The 13017-nt window shown below is 36.8% G+C and overlaps 2 protein-coding genes across 2 annotated transcripts; both read right to left on the reverse strand.

The window, feature by feature from the left end:
- Window positions 1-388: 388 nt before the first annotated feature.
- Window positions 389-1839, reverse strand: LOC137736470 (transcription factor WER-like). Its single transcript, XM_068475733.1, has 3 exons — window positions 1722-1839; window positions 1355-1484; window positions 389-818 (listed from the first exon to the last, which is right to left on the reverse strand). Exons 1-3 carry the CDS (start codon window positions 1837-1839, stop codon window positions 389-391), a joined length of 678 nt encoding a protein of 225 aa, XP_068331834.1.
- An 8688-nt stretch (window positions 1840-10527) lies between these two features.
- LOC137736293 (transcription factor WER-like) lies at window positions 10528-11749 on the reverse strand. The gene is made up of 3 exons (XM_068475587.1): window positions 11626-11749; window positions 11330-11459; window positions 10528-10756 (listed from the first exon to the last, which is right to left on the reverse strand). Exons 1-3 carry the CDS (start codon window positions 11741-11743, stop codon window positions 10528-10530), a joined length of 477 nt encoding a protein of 158 aa, XP_068331688.1. The 5' UTR covers window positions 11744-11749.
- Window positions 11750-13017: the final 1268 nt, after the last annotated feature.

Raw genomic sequence — 13017 nt, forward strand, 5'->3', positions numbered from 1 at the left:
GGAGTTCTCTTTTTTTCCTCGTATATTTATTATAGAAAAACTAATGAAAATGATTTGAAAACTTTAATTTTTAATAAAAAAAAAAGATAAAAAAATGTTGTAAGTGAATAGTACTAGAAGTGACTTTTTAAAGTAAAAATATCATTTTAGTTAAAAATGAACAGTATCATGAGTGTTATGTTAAAACTCCCTTTATTTATATATACACCAATATATAATTAGTATGCAAATTTTAAATTTAGATTAAATTCAATTTATGTGTTGCTAATTAAATTACATCTTACTTTTTCATGGCACATAATTCAGATAAGTGAAGATTATTATTGATCATAAACAAATCATTTATCAACTCAAACTTATGATCAACCAGAACAAGTTAGAATTTTAATTACAACAGGTCAAGATGGTATCCTTGTTGAAATTCCACCATGTCCCAGCTAATCATATTGCCATAACTAGAACAAGAAAGCAACTCGGTACAATGCTTGGCCATCCATTCTATCTCTTCTTCTTCTGCATTAGAATCCTCAGCTGCAACAATATCCATATTTGGGTTTTGATCATTACTCTTCGTGACGGAATTTGAGTCCGAGTCCGGCGCCTCGAGCAGTTTGTGTTGGTGTACTAGTTTGTCTCCTGCCAGTTCTTGAGCAGCAGAAGAGCTGTGAGTAGTTGTTTTGGACGTCGAAACAACAGCAACTTTTCTAGGTGTCTGCTGCTTTTTTATGGCGTTAAGCTTTTTGTACAAATGAGTGTTCCAGTAGTTCTTTACTTGGTTGTCAGTTCTTCCTGGTACACGCCCCGCAATCAGAGACCACCTTGGCGCAAATTAAACAGGATAATCAGTGATTAATTAACAACTTTAATAAGAATAAAACGAGTTGTGTTATGCGTTTTATTCATCACGGAGTTAACTTATATTTACCCATATATATTTCAATTATTGGTCTTACCAATACTCCAAAACAGAAGGGGATCTCGCTTCACTGTTTATGGAGCGAGATAAAGTAGTGCTCTCCTATTTGACTGTTTCGTGACCAAGTAGCGAGCATATATATAATGAATGTTTAGCGTTTAGTGATTTTGCCTTATTTTCTGGCTCAACATTATAACAAGGCTATTATGCATGGTCACGAACACGTCAAACACAAGAGCATTAGCTATCAATAGTCGAGCGCGATCCCCTTCAGAAGGGGTTTCGTGTGTGTGTGTCGTGTATTATGTTTCTGTATATTGCCTGAGTATGTGAATTGCAATATATATATATATATATATAGGTGTGTGTGTGTGTGTTCCAACTATTATATGGAAAGAGGAAAAAGAAGATGAAATGAAGGAAGGATATAGAGATAACCTGTTTCCAAGGAGATTGTGAAGTCTGATAATGAGGTCTTCTTCTTCCTCAGAAAAATCCCCGCGCTTCACATTTGGGCTGAGATGGTTGAGCCACCTCAACCTGCAGCTCTTCCCACTCCTCCTTAAGCCTACGTATATAACTAAATCAGTACTATAATTTTTAGGAATAAAAAAGAATTTAAGTGCATATATTGCATAATTATACACTAGTACTATACATTTGTGCAGCATATATATATATATATGTGTGTGTGTGTGTGTGTGTGTATGTAAGTGTGTGTATATATATATATATGTATGTATGTATGTATGTATGTAGATAGATAGATAGATTGATATGTAGATATATTACTGATAGCTCTTACCAGTGACCTTGGGAATGCGGTTCCAGCGGCCTCTTCCATGTACCCTTATGTAGTCCAGGAGAATCTCATCCTCCTCCTTTGTCCATAACCCCTTCTTGTACTTATATTCTCCTTCCATTTTTTCCGGCAACACACAAAGATTAGGAGACAAATGAAAGGGCTCCGAGGGCTTAGATTTTAGAGGAAAGTTATAGCTTGTGTTTTAGATGTTCAAGTGTATATATATACAATAATTATGTAGTACTGAACTTGTTAATTTCCGGGTTTGCAGTAGTACTGCAGGGGAAGTCTTTTGTATTTTTGTAAATAATTTGGATTGTCGGCTAGGCAACCGGAGAGCATTGATTTCCATGGATTCAATTTAATTATAATATTGTATTAGCTAACTACCTTGACAGTGAGTGGTGGACTCATGCATCTTGGTACCGTTTGGTACGTGAGATGGGACGGAACGCACTCGTCTTCCGTGTTGGTGCGCTAATTTGTCTGGGACGTGTTGTCCCATGAAACAAATTTTAGTTAATTTTTTTTTGCCACCCTCCCCTTGGAACGACTTGTTCTAGCCCATAGAACACAAAATTATAACTTTTTGGACAACAATACTCCTCATCTTTTTCATTAATTTCACTATATACCCTCTATCTCGTAGCCTCCCTCTCTCTTGTAGCCTCCTCCTCCTCCACCACAAACCCAGCAACCTAGGCTAACCCAATCCCACCTTCCTCCCTGCTAGTAACGAAAACCTCAAGACCACCCACTCGCAGGATGTGGCTAACGCCGTCGCTTGAGGGATGGGACGGGGATGATTAGGTGGAAGATGTGAGGGATGATGTTGAATTCATCAGCAGTGGCTTAGGTAAGGTTAAACTCGTCGGAATGGATGGGTACGATTGTCATTTAATCCTTCATTTTGTTTCGTCTCGTTTTGTCTCATTTCGTCCCGCATGTGTACCAAATGGTACCCTTGTGTCCAAGGACCAAGCTAACCACTTGGGTGGCCTAGCTGCTAGAAAATGCAGCATCTACGAACGCAAGTATGTTCTTTCTCGATCGTTGACCTTTTACAAATTTTCAAATGATGTTTCATGTTTGTTTGGATTAAACACCTAAACATGTGTCATGGAGAACAGTAATCCTTTTCGTTCAAATTTCGTTTTCAATTTTTTGTGTCTATATAATTTAGTGTATCACAAAATTAATATTTTACGCGCGTCTAAATATGACTCGAAAGTAAAAGAAGAAATTACAAATTAAGAATTCTTTAGTTCTCTCGATCACATGATGTGCGCTTTACGATCGAGTTGGAAAAGCTATTGGTACATATATTAGTTAAACGTAGAATATAATCGCCATAAAATGTTTTCGTAAATTAAAGCAATGTTGTATATGAACAATTGTTGTTTGATCGTGTAAAAGAACGCATGTGCACAAATGAACTTCCAAGAAAATGTAAACTTGCTTGCCCAGTTAGACTGCAGCTTCACTAAACTGACTGGTGTTGAGAAGCATCATCACGACAGCTCCATATGTGATGCAAGTGGCCATAGATATAGAGGTACTGAGGATATGAAATCACTGCCTGACCATCAGTACTAAATAGCAATAATGTTCAAGTCCCTACATGTCATTTTCAACTGCTGCATGCATGTCCTTGTTTTTCAACGGGGAGAGACCATGTAAGCATCGTTGATCATGCACAATACTTCATATGGAATGCATTGATACAGTAAATGGTTGAATTTTAATGGGGTGGTGCTATTTACATTTATTTTTACTTCTCACACATTCTTTTGAATTTTCAACCGTCAAATCAAATGCATGTACCCGGAAGATAAAGAGTACACTATATGTCATTATACAAGTGGTAGAAAATTTTATTTTTCAATTATCCCTTCACTTGTATAATTATTTATGATGTACCATCCACCTTCCGAACACAATGAAAATCTGTCCAATTGCATAGCTTGGTTTTCCTAATTTCCTAACCTATTACCGTTGCATGTTTCCATGACTTGAGGGTCATTAAATTCCTCCTCCAACTATTTGCACAATCTTATCAAGTAACAATAATTTATACTAACCTGTAGGGCAATCTAACAGGTTCACGTGCAACCGCACAGCAGTTGGTTTCCCTCACCTCTGATTGCAGTATTACTCTCTGCTCGATCTGTTTCTACCACAAACAGTCAAAACACTTCGGCTAAAAACCCAAGAAATCGTAAATTTATGCAGCATGCGTTGGTCAGGGTAAATTCCTGACTATTTACTTTAGGAATGCTTTTGTTACAGGGATCACATTTGGAAAAATATAGTGTTATTCACACACTCATTTGTATCTCTTACACATTTTTATTAATTTTTTATCATTAAATTTCTTCATTTTATTTTATTTGATGGCCGAAAATTAAAAGAGTAGTTTTATTGGCACCTCACAATATTATGAATACACCCCGCTTTCTTTTATTTGGTTTGGACTTCCTGTGTTACCCTTTATTTAAATTAGATAAAAAGCAAACAAACAAAATCAGCACCACCTTCTTCACCATACTACTCCTCGATAGTCACCCACCATGGCGACACCTCTATTAACAAAATGATCTCAAGTATACCAAAACATATGCCGACTTACAATTAAACTCATAGAAAGTCAATTCCTAGTTGACTATGGAAGGATTGCTTCTCTGCAAGTAACATTTTTCCAAATTTTTCCCACCCATCATGTGGGTATCCCTAATTAGGATGATTTCGGCATTAAAAATTTCAATTTTATGGTATTCCATGTCTTGCAGAATATTAGCATAACTGAGAATTCTAGAGAGAGAATGGTGGGAAGGAGGTGGCTATCATGGTCGACGACACTGATGAAGGAGGTGTCGGTGGGTGAGCGGTTGAGATAGGATGTTGGAAGGTTTTCATTTGTTAACTATTGTAAAAAGGTTGGGGGTGTCTTCAACAAATAAAAGGGCTAAAATTGGAATTTTAGAAAATAATTTTGAACTTGAGGTGTATTCATAAGATCATGGGGTGTTAATAGAAGCACCCAAATTAAAAAGGGTGTGTGAAAAATAAAAATGAATATGTCAATAGTACTATCCTAACCACGTACTAATACAAGGTGTGACTTGCTCGAAAATGTGGTACAAATAGTTGTACAATTGACATTTAATTTACTAAGAGGAGGCCAAATACCAATTTGGTTTTGGACGATACTATCAAACATATCAATGTTATTTACATGCAGCGGGGGACGTATGTCACATCCTGGCCCGGGGCGGGTCACTTCCCGGGCCCGCTCCACCACCGTAGCACGATATTGTCCGCTTTGGGCTTACCATTCTCTCACGGTTTTGTTTTTGGGAACTCACGAGCAACTTCCCAGTGGGTCACCCATCATGGGATTGCTCTAGCCCCCTTCTCGCTTAACTTCGGAGTTCCTACGGAACCCGAAGCCAGTGAGCTCCCAAAAGGCCTCGTGCTAGGTAGGGATTGGAATATACATTTAAGGATCACTCCCCTGGGCGATGTGGGATGTCACAATCCACCCCCCTTAGGGGCCCGACATCCTCGTCGGCACATTGCCGGCCAGGGATTGGCTCTGATACCAATTTGTCACATCCCGGCCCGGGGCGGGTCACTTCCCGGGCCCGCTCCACCACCGTAGCACGATATTATCCGCTTTGGGCTTACCATTCCCTCACGGTTTTATTTTTGGGAACTCACGAGCAACTTCCCAGTGGGTCACCCATCATGGGATTGCTCTAGCCCCCTTCTCGCTTAACTTCGGAGTTCATACGAAACCCGAAGCCAGTGAGCTCCCAAAAGGCCTCGTGCTAGGTAGGGATTGGAATATACATTTAAGGATCACTCCCCTGAGCAATGTGGGATGTCACAACCTAAATTACGATCAAGGTGGTCCCAAGCCTATTCAGAATCTGAGAAATATACATGTGGAGGTCTTCTAACGACTCTTCCAATATTTGGTATGAGTTCATTTTGTGCTTACTAAGTGTTTGATGTAATACCTAGCTAGGCATAGCTCAACACCACTCGGCAGGTTGCGTCGAAATTACTCGGCAAATCCTCTTGACAGCACTTATTAGATTGCTTCAGCATATGTCAATATCTATTCACATGAGTGCAATACGGTTTGGCTAACAACAACAAGTTCACCAAGTGTTCGACAAAATACCTCTGTAAATAAATTAAATTTTTTTGCTCACTTTTTTCTCTTTTTATATTAAAAAAACTTGAACTTGAACATTAAAATCCTCCGATATTCGAATTCTAGATCCGTCATTGTTTACATGTGTAGTATGATTAATCTAGTCTATGGATTGGTATCCAGTATCAAAGAATATTTCTCCCTTTTGTTGCTTTTATGTGTTTAGTTGGTTTTTATTATCTGTTAACCTAATTTCTACAATCCACGCTAGCACGACATTGAGAGTTGAAAGAGAGGAAGCCAGAGTCCGCATAGCTTAATTATTGGTGACATTCCGGACAAATAATACAACACTTTATAATTCAAAATTTTCACATAAATTATATGATTAATTTGAGATACTTCATTTTGACAGACCTCATTTCATATTAGTTTTCTCAGATTATGTACGGCGATCGATATGTATTGGATACTGATCGTTGTGAAGTCATGATCAAGCAGTTAAATAATATACCTAAACGATGTACACGTACGAATAGTAAATGTTGTCCATCAAACAATTAGCTGGAATATCAGTAGAGACGACTGATTGACAGTGTATGTTGCTGTACAACATTTATGTTCTTCTGCCCAGGGATTAAATGATGAAACATCGCTGTAAAACTGCCATTGTTATATTAGAAAAACGAGTAAAAGAGAGGAGCATTATCGGAAAGCAAACTCTCTAGCTGCTGTGGAATAATCAATCACTGCTTCAGAGGCTTCAGAGTTACCCACATATATCTATATCTATATATATATATATAGCGTAGTGCTATTACACACCTATTTTTTATTTTTACACATTTCTTTTAAATTTTGACATTAAATTAACAAGGACGTATGAGAAGTAAAAATAGGTAAGTGAATACCACTTTCTATAAATATATATATATATATATATATATATATATAACAGCAGCTAGCTATACTGCAATATATATGGGAGGCAGATTTGTGGTACTACTTTTTTTACACAATTTTTGACACAAATTTTCATGGGACTCACATGTATTTATATATATAGCAGTTGTTAGCTATACTGCACAATATATATGATCTCATATTTTCAAAGATCCGAATTGTCTATCTTTTAGAACATCATTCATAGATTATTCTTACAAAAAATTAAACCAATTCAAAATCATTATAACATTTGTCTGTAGTGAAAAAAATAGACAAATACGGTTTTAGAAAAAAAAATCTTAAACCAATCCAATGGTCATATGATTTCAAATTTGAGTTGTTTTGATAGCTATGATATTTGAGGATATACCTAAAAGATATAAGGTTTGGATCATTGAAAAATATTACAGAGTAAGTCCTACAAAAACTTATGTAAAAAATTATATAAAAGTGGTGCACACCCTTTATTTATATGTACTGGGTCCACTCTAACTGGGTAGATTTGCATTATAAATATTGCAGTATAGATCTGTATATTTAACTTGTGGACATCATCATCGATTTGCATATTTTGGTTTTCGAATCGCTGTGAATTCTCGTGGTAAATGCTTTTAAGGATAAAATACAAATCATTGTACTCGTTCTGGCCCTAACTGTTACCCATTTTTATCACAATTAATTCACTCGTGGTTAAAACAATTTACAGTATCAATTTGGTATTAATTCTCTTGTTGCAAAAAGAATTCACCATGTTTGTTAAAAAATCCATATGGTCCATTTCAATATAACTGGTATTTAAAAAACAATCACAAAATAAAAGGTTTGTTTGATAAATATTTAAATGAAGAATTATAAAGGGGAAAGAGGGTGTGGCGGCAAGAGGGAATTGGTGAATTCTGAAGTATATTTTATCTCACCCCGTTATATAGTAAGAAAAGGAGAATCCTTGTATTTCAAGTAAATCTTAATTAGGACACTATCTAGAAGATACTATAGAATTCCAAAAGAATTTACACAATCATTCCTAACTAAAGTAAGACTGCAACAAATTTTTTTTTAATTGTGAGTTATATTCAACTTATTGTCGGTTTAAGTTGTAAGTGAGAAGTCTAAGTTATATTGAACTTAATACAACGTTCTAGTGATATTTTTTTTCATTTGTAAGTGAAAGGTTTTAGATTCGATTTTCGCAAAAAACGAAATTGAACCACATTATTATGGCAAGTCCATTGTAAAGTTTAGCAGCCCACTCTTGCACCCCCTCAACGTAGATACTATAATTTGTTAAAAAAAAAATTCGAGTTTTCTCTTCTAATCCTGTGATGACATCACATTACCAGAGTTACTTATTCGAATTGGGCTTTGGTAGACACTTTTCATTCCAAATTTGGTGATTGAGAAAAGCAAACCTGTTGACGGCCCAAAGGTTTAAATATTTGGGTTATACTCCAAATAAACCCATCAACTACTTTCATCACTCAACAAATGCTACGTTCTGGAGGTTAATCACGTCGTTTTCCAGTCAAAATCTTGCTCTCCAAGGCAGCTAGTGCGACGTACTGCTCGTTCTATGGGAATTTGGGGCTCAGTTTGCAACGTTGTGGGAAATCCAACCATGGGGAATTGTAAGAAATTGAACTACGAGGAACGTTAGGTACCAAAGACAAAGCAAGTCTTTTTGGCACCTTGCTTCACATCCACCAGGTAACCATGTAGATATTACGGTGCTAGTATCATTAGGTTCTAAACAGTGCAGTGGTTTAAATTTATTGTATGTTGCATTTTAGGATCTTGTCCTGAAGTGCAATTGGACTTGGATTCAACGCCAACACAGAAAATGCGAGACTTGTACATGGAGTTCTTATGCTGAAAACAGTTGTTGTATGGCATCATTCATCTCTTAATCTGAATTATGTTACATTGACACTACATGTTTTATTGAAAGAATCCTCTTTGTTAGATTTTTCATGTTTGTGTAAACTCTAATAAAGCTCTGTAGTTTGTGGTTTAATCAAATGTTTGATATACCTTGACTGGATGAAAATAACTGAGTACTTTAGTCAGCTATTACATAAGAGGCTAAAAGAGAACCTCTCAGTACTTGAGGGCTACTAATTAATCCCAGATTTGAACTGCTACTAATTATTGTACCTCCTTTCCTTCATTTTGATTTGCATCTTATTAAGGGACTAAAGAAAACCTCTAAATTGGCAGGTATGTTTTGAAATGTTCATTGCAAGGTTGGATGAACCATTGGCCTGGCCTCTAAGAATCTATGTATGGTAAATGTCCGATGCTTAATCAAACTCACTATATGCTTGATGCTAATATGATGTTAAGTTTTCATTTTTTTTATTGTACTACTATGTTGTTATTGCAGCTCTGCCCCATTTTCTACTATGGTGCTATATCGTCCAAGGTTTAAGGTCGCAATTGAAGCTCTTCAGTAAGCCACCTCTTGCCTGATGACAAATGCTCACATTTCTGATATTGCTAATATTAAACGAGAAATATATAATTGCACTCGTAATATAATCTTTTTAAATGTTTGAGTTTGCGTATGTGGAACTTTTGAAAAAATGAAATCAAAATCAAATTTATAGACCCATATACTATAACTAAACCCTAGCATCACTCTTTGTTTATCCTACGTTCATTCTGACTAAAATCTTAATAGCTCTGATAGAGAAAAACAAGCTTTTCTATTGATGGATGGTGATTTTGAAGTTTTTAATCCTCCAACTAATGTATGACTCGATTTATGGATATTTTGCTTGTTTGCTTCTTCTTTGGATTAAATTTCATACTTTTTATATTATATTGTATTTGTTTCTCTATGTCGTCTGTATGTGCCCCAAAACATCAGTGCAAGGACTTTTGATTAGTACTGCAAAGACATAAAACTTGATTCTTGGTGCAAATAAATATTGCTCAACCTTAACCACGAACTGGCGGGTGGCATGTCTTGCACCTTTTTTATTCGAAATAGCTCCAATTTGTTCATTTGTTTATTAACATAGCAGCAAAACATACAACCCTATTTCACTTCAAAGTTTCTTAAAAGGTACATGAAAATGCTCGATTTAAAAAGGACTGAACTGGAGCTTGCATAACATTCTCTTGGCAAATTCAAGTCTATGGAACGATCTCTTGGATCCCAAGTCCATGGATGGGTTGTGGTAGCTAAAAAAAAAAAAAAAAAAAAAAAAAAAAGAGCAGCCATGGAAATGCTAGTCCTATACGGTAGATGCAATTATAGGGGGCAAAGGACGCCTCTTTGAAAAAAAAAACATTCAATTAGGGATGTTATTTTATAAAGAGAATGGGTGTAAAGTTAATTTTACATTTTGAATTGGATTTGAGAGGGTAGTTTAGGTAATAAATTTGGGTTTAAAGAGATATTAATTCTTTAATAAAAAACAATATGGATGAAGAGAGTAAGTTGGGTGTAGAAAGATGTTAAATGAGTTCAAATAAAATTTCCCATAAATTAAATGTCTTATTGACAAAACCAATTTGTCGGCAGAGTTGTGCCGACAAAAATATCCATGATGACAAACACATTTTGTAGGCTAAAAAGTATTATTCATTGGCTAAAAAGGCTTGTACTGACGAAAATATTTGTCAGAAAAGATGGAAATGCCAACAAATAAGATGTTGACGGGAAAAGTTGAATCTTAGCTGATGAAATACCAAAATTCATCGGTAAAACTCGGCGACATGCTTTGCGCTACGAAATTGCCGACAAAATTTTTCCTTGGGAAAGACACTTTGTTGACAAATATTGACTTTTGCCGAAACAACAGCAACTTTTCTAGGTGTCTGCTGCTTTTTTATGGCGTTAAGCTTTTTGTACAAATGAGTGTTCCAGTAGTTCTTGACTTGGTTGTCAGTTCTTCCTGGTACACGCCTCGCAATCAGAGACCACCTTGGCGCAAATTAAACAGGATAATCAGTGATTAATTAACAACTTTAATAAGAATAAAACGAGTTGTGTTATGCGTGTATCCATCACGGAGTTAACTTATATTTACCCATATATATTTCAATTATTAGTCTTACCAATACTCCAAAACAGAAAGGGATCTCGCTTCACTGTTTATGGAGCGAGATAAAGTAGTGCTCTCCGTTCTTCAAAAAAAAAAAAAAAAAAAAAAAAAGTAGTGCTCTCCTATTTGACTGTTTCGTGACCAAGTAGCGAGCATATATACTATGAATGTTTAGCGTTTAGTGATTTTGCCTTATTTTCTGGCTCAACATTATAACAAGGCTATTATACATGGTCACGAACACGTCAAACACAAGAGCATTAGCTATCAATAGTCGAGCGCGATCCCCTTCAGAAGGGGTTTCGTGTGTGCGCGTCGTGCATTATGTTTCTATATATTGCCTGAGTATGTGAATTGCAATATATATATATATAGGTGTGTGTGTGTGTGTTCCAACTATTATATGGAAAGAGGAAAAAGAAGATGAAATGAAGGAAGGATATAGAGATAACCTGTTTCCCAGGAGATTGTGAAGTCTGATAATGAGGTCTTCTTCTTCCTCAGAAAAAACCCCGCGCTTCACATTTGGGCTGAGATGGTTGAGCCACCTCAACCTGCAGCGCTTCCCACTCCTCCTTAAGCCTACGTATATAACTAAATCAGTACTATAATTTTTAGGAATAAAAAAGAATTTAAGTGCATATATTGCATAATTATACACTAGTACTATACATTTGTGCAGCATATATATATATATATATGTGTGTGTGTGTGTGTGTGTGTGTAGATAATCACTGATAGCTCTTACCGGTGACCTTGGGAATGCGGTTCCAGCGGCCTCTTCCATGTACCCTTATGTAGTCCAGGAGAATCTCATCCTCCTCCTTTGTCCATAACGCCTTCTTGTACTCATATTCTCCTTCCATTTTTTCCGGCAACACACACAGATTAGGAGACAAATGAAAGGGCTCCGAGGGCTTAGATTTTAGAGGAAAGTTATAGCTTGTGCTTTAGATGTTCAAGTGTATACATATACATATAATTATGTAGTACTGAACTTGTTAATTTCCTCGTTTGCAGTAGTACTGCAGGGGAAATCTTTTTTATTTTTGTAAATAATTTGGATTGTTGGCTAGGCAACCGGAGAGCGTTGATTTCCATGGATACAATTTAATTATAATATTATATTAGCTAGCTACCTTGACAGTGAGTGGTCGACTCATGCATCTTGGTACTGTTTGGTACGTGGGATGAGACGGAACGCATCGTCCAACGTTTGGTGCACTAATTTACTTGGGACGTGCTGTCCCGTAGAACAAATTTTAGTTAATTTTGTCTTGCCACCCTCCTCCTAGAACGACTTGTTCCAGCTCATGAAACACAAAATTATAACTTTTTGGACAATAATACCCCTCCTATTTTTCATTAATTTCACTATCTACCCTCTTTCCCGTAGCTCCCTCTCTTCTACCCTCCTCCTCCACCACAAACCTAGCAACCCAGGCTAACCCAATCCTAGTAAACCCATCCGAACCCAACCCCACCACCTCCCTCCTCCCTGCTAGTCCCACAATGAGACCGTCGCCCTTCGTCGAGAAAACCTCAAGACCACCCACTCGCAGGATGTGGTCGATGTCGTTGCTTGAGGGATGAGACGACGAGGATTAGGCAAAAGATGTGAAGGATGACATTGAACTCGTCGACAGTGGCTTAGGTAAGGTCAAACTCGTCGGAGTGGATGGGTACGATTGTCATTTAATCCTTCGTTCCATTCCGGCATGAGCGTATACCAAACGTAGCATGGAACCTCCGTCCTGTTCCATCTCGTTTTGTCCCGTTTCGTCCCGCCTGCATACCAAGCGGTACCCTTGTGTCCAAGGACCAAGCTAACCACTTGGGTGGCCTAGCTGTTAGAAAATGCAGCATCTACGAACGCAAGCATGTTCTTTCTCGATTGTTGATCTTTTACAAATTTTCAAATGATGTTTCATGTTTGTTTGGATTAAACACCTAAACATGTGTCATGAAGAACAGCAATCCCCTTCGTTCAAATTTCGTATTCAGTTTTTTGTGTCTATATAATTTAGTGTATCATAAAATTAATACTTTACGCGCGCCTAAATATGATTCGAAAGTAAAAAGAAAAATTACAAATTAAGAATTCTTTAATTCTCTCGATCACATGATGTGCGCCTTACGA

Source organism: Pyrus communis, chromosome 6, assembly GCF_963583255.1.
Source record: "Pyrus communis chromosome 6, drPyrComm1.1, whole genome shotgun sequence".
Classification (NCBI taxonomy): domain Eukaryota; kingdom Viridiplantae; phylum Streptophyta; class Magnoliopsida; order Rosales; family Rosaceae; genus Pyrus; species Pyrus communis.

Coding starts and splice junctions, on each gene's coding strand:
- LOC137736470 (XM_068475733.1), bottom strand. CDS start 1,839: ATGGAAGGAGAATATAAGTACAAGAAGGGGTTATGGACAAAGGAGGAG. Junction 1,485..1,721: donor CCGCATTCCCAAGGTCACTG/GTAAGAGCTATC, acceptor TTATATACGTAG/GCTTAAGGAGGAGTGGGAAG. Junction 819..1,354: donor CACAATCTCCTTGGAAACAG/GTTATCTCTATA, acceptor ATTTGCGCCAAG/GTGGTCTCTGATTGCGGGGC.
- LOC137736293 (XM_068475587.1), bottom strand. CDS start 11,743: ATGGAAGGAGAATATGAGTACAAGAAGGCGTTATGGACAAAGGAGGAG. Junction 11,460..11,625: donor CCGCATTCCCAAGGTCACCG/GTAAGAGCTATC, acceptor TTATATACGTAG/GCTTAAGGAGGAGTGGGAAG. Junction 10,757..11,329: donor CACAATCTCCTGGGAAACAG/GTTATCTCTATA, acceptor ATTTGCGCCAAG/GTGGTCTCTGATTGCGAGGC.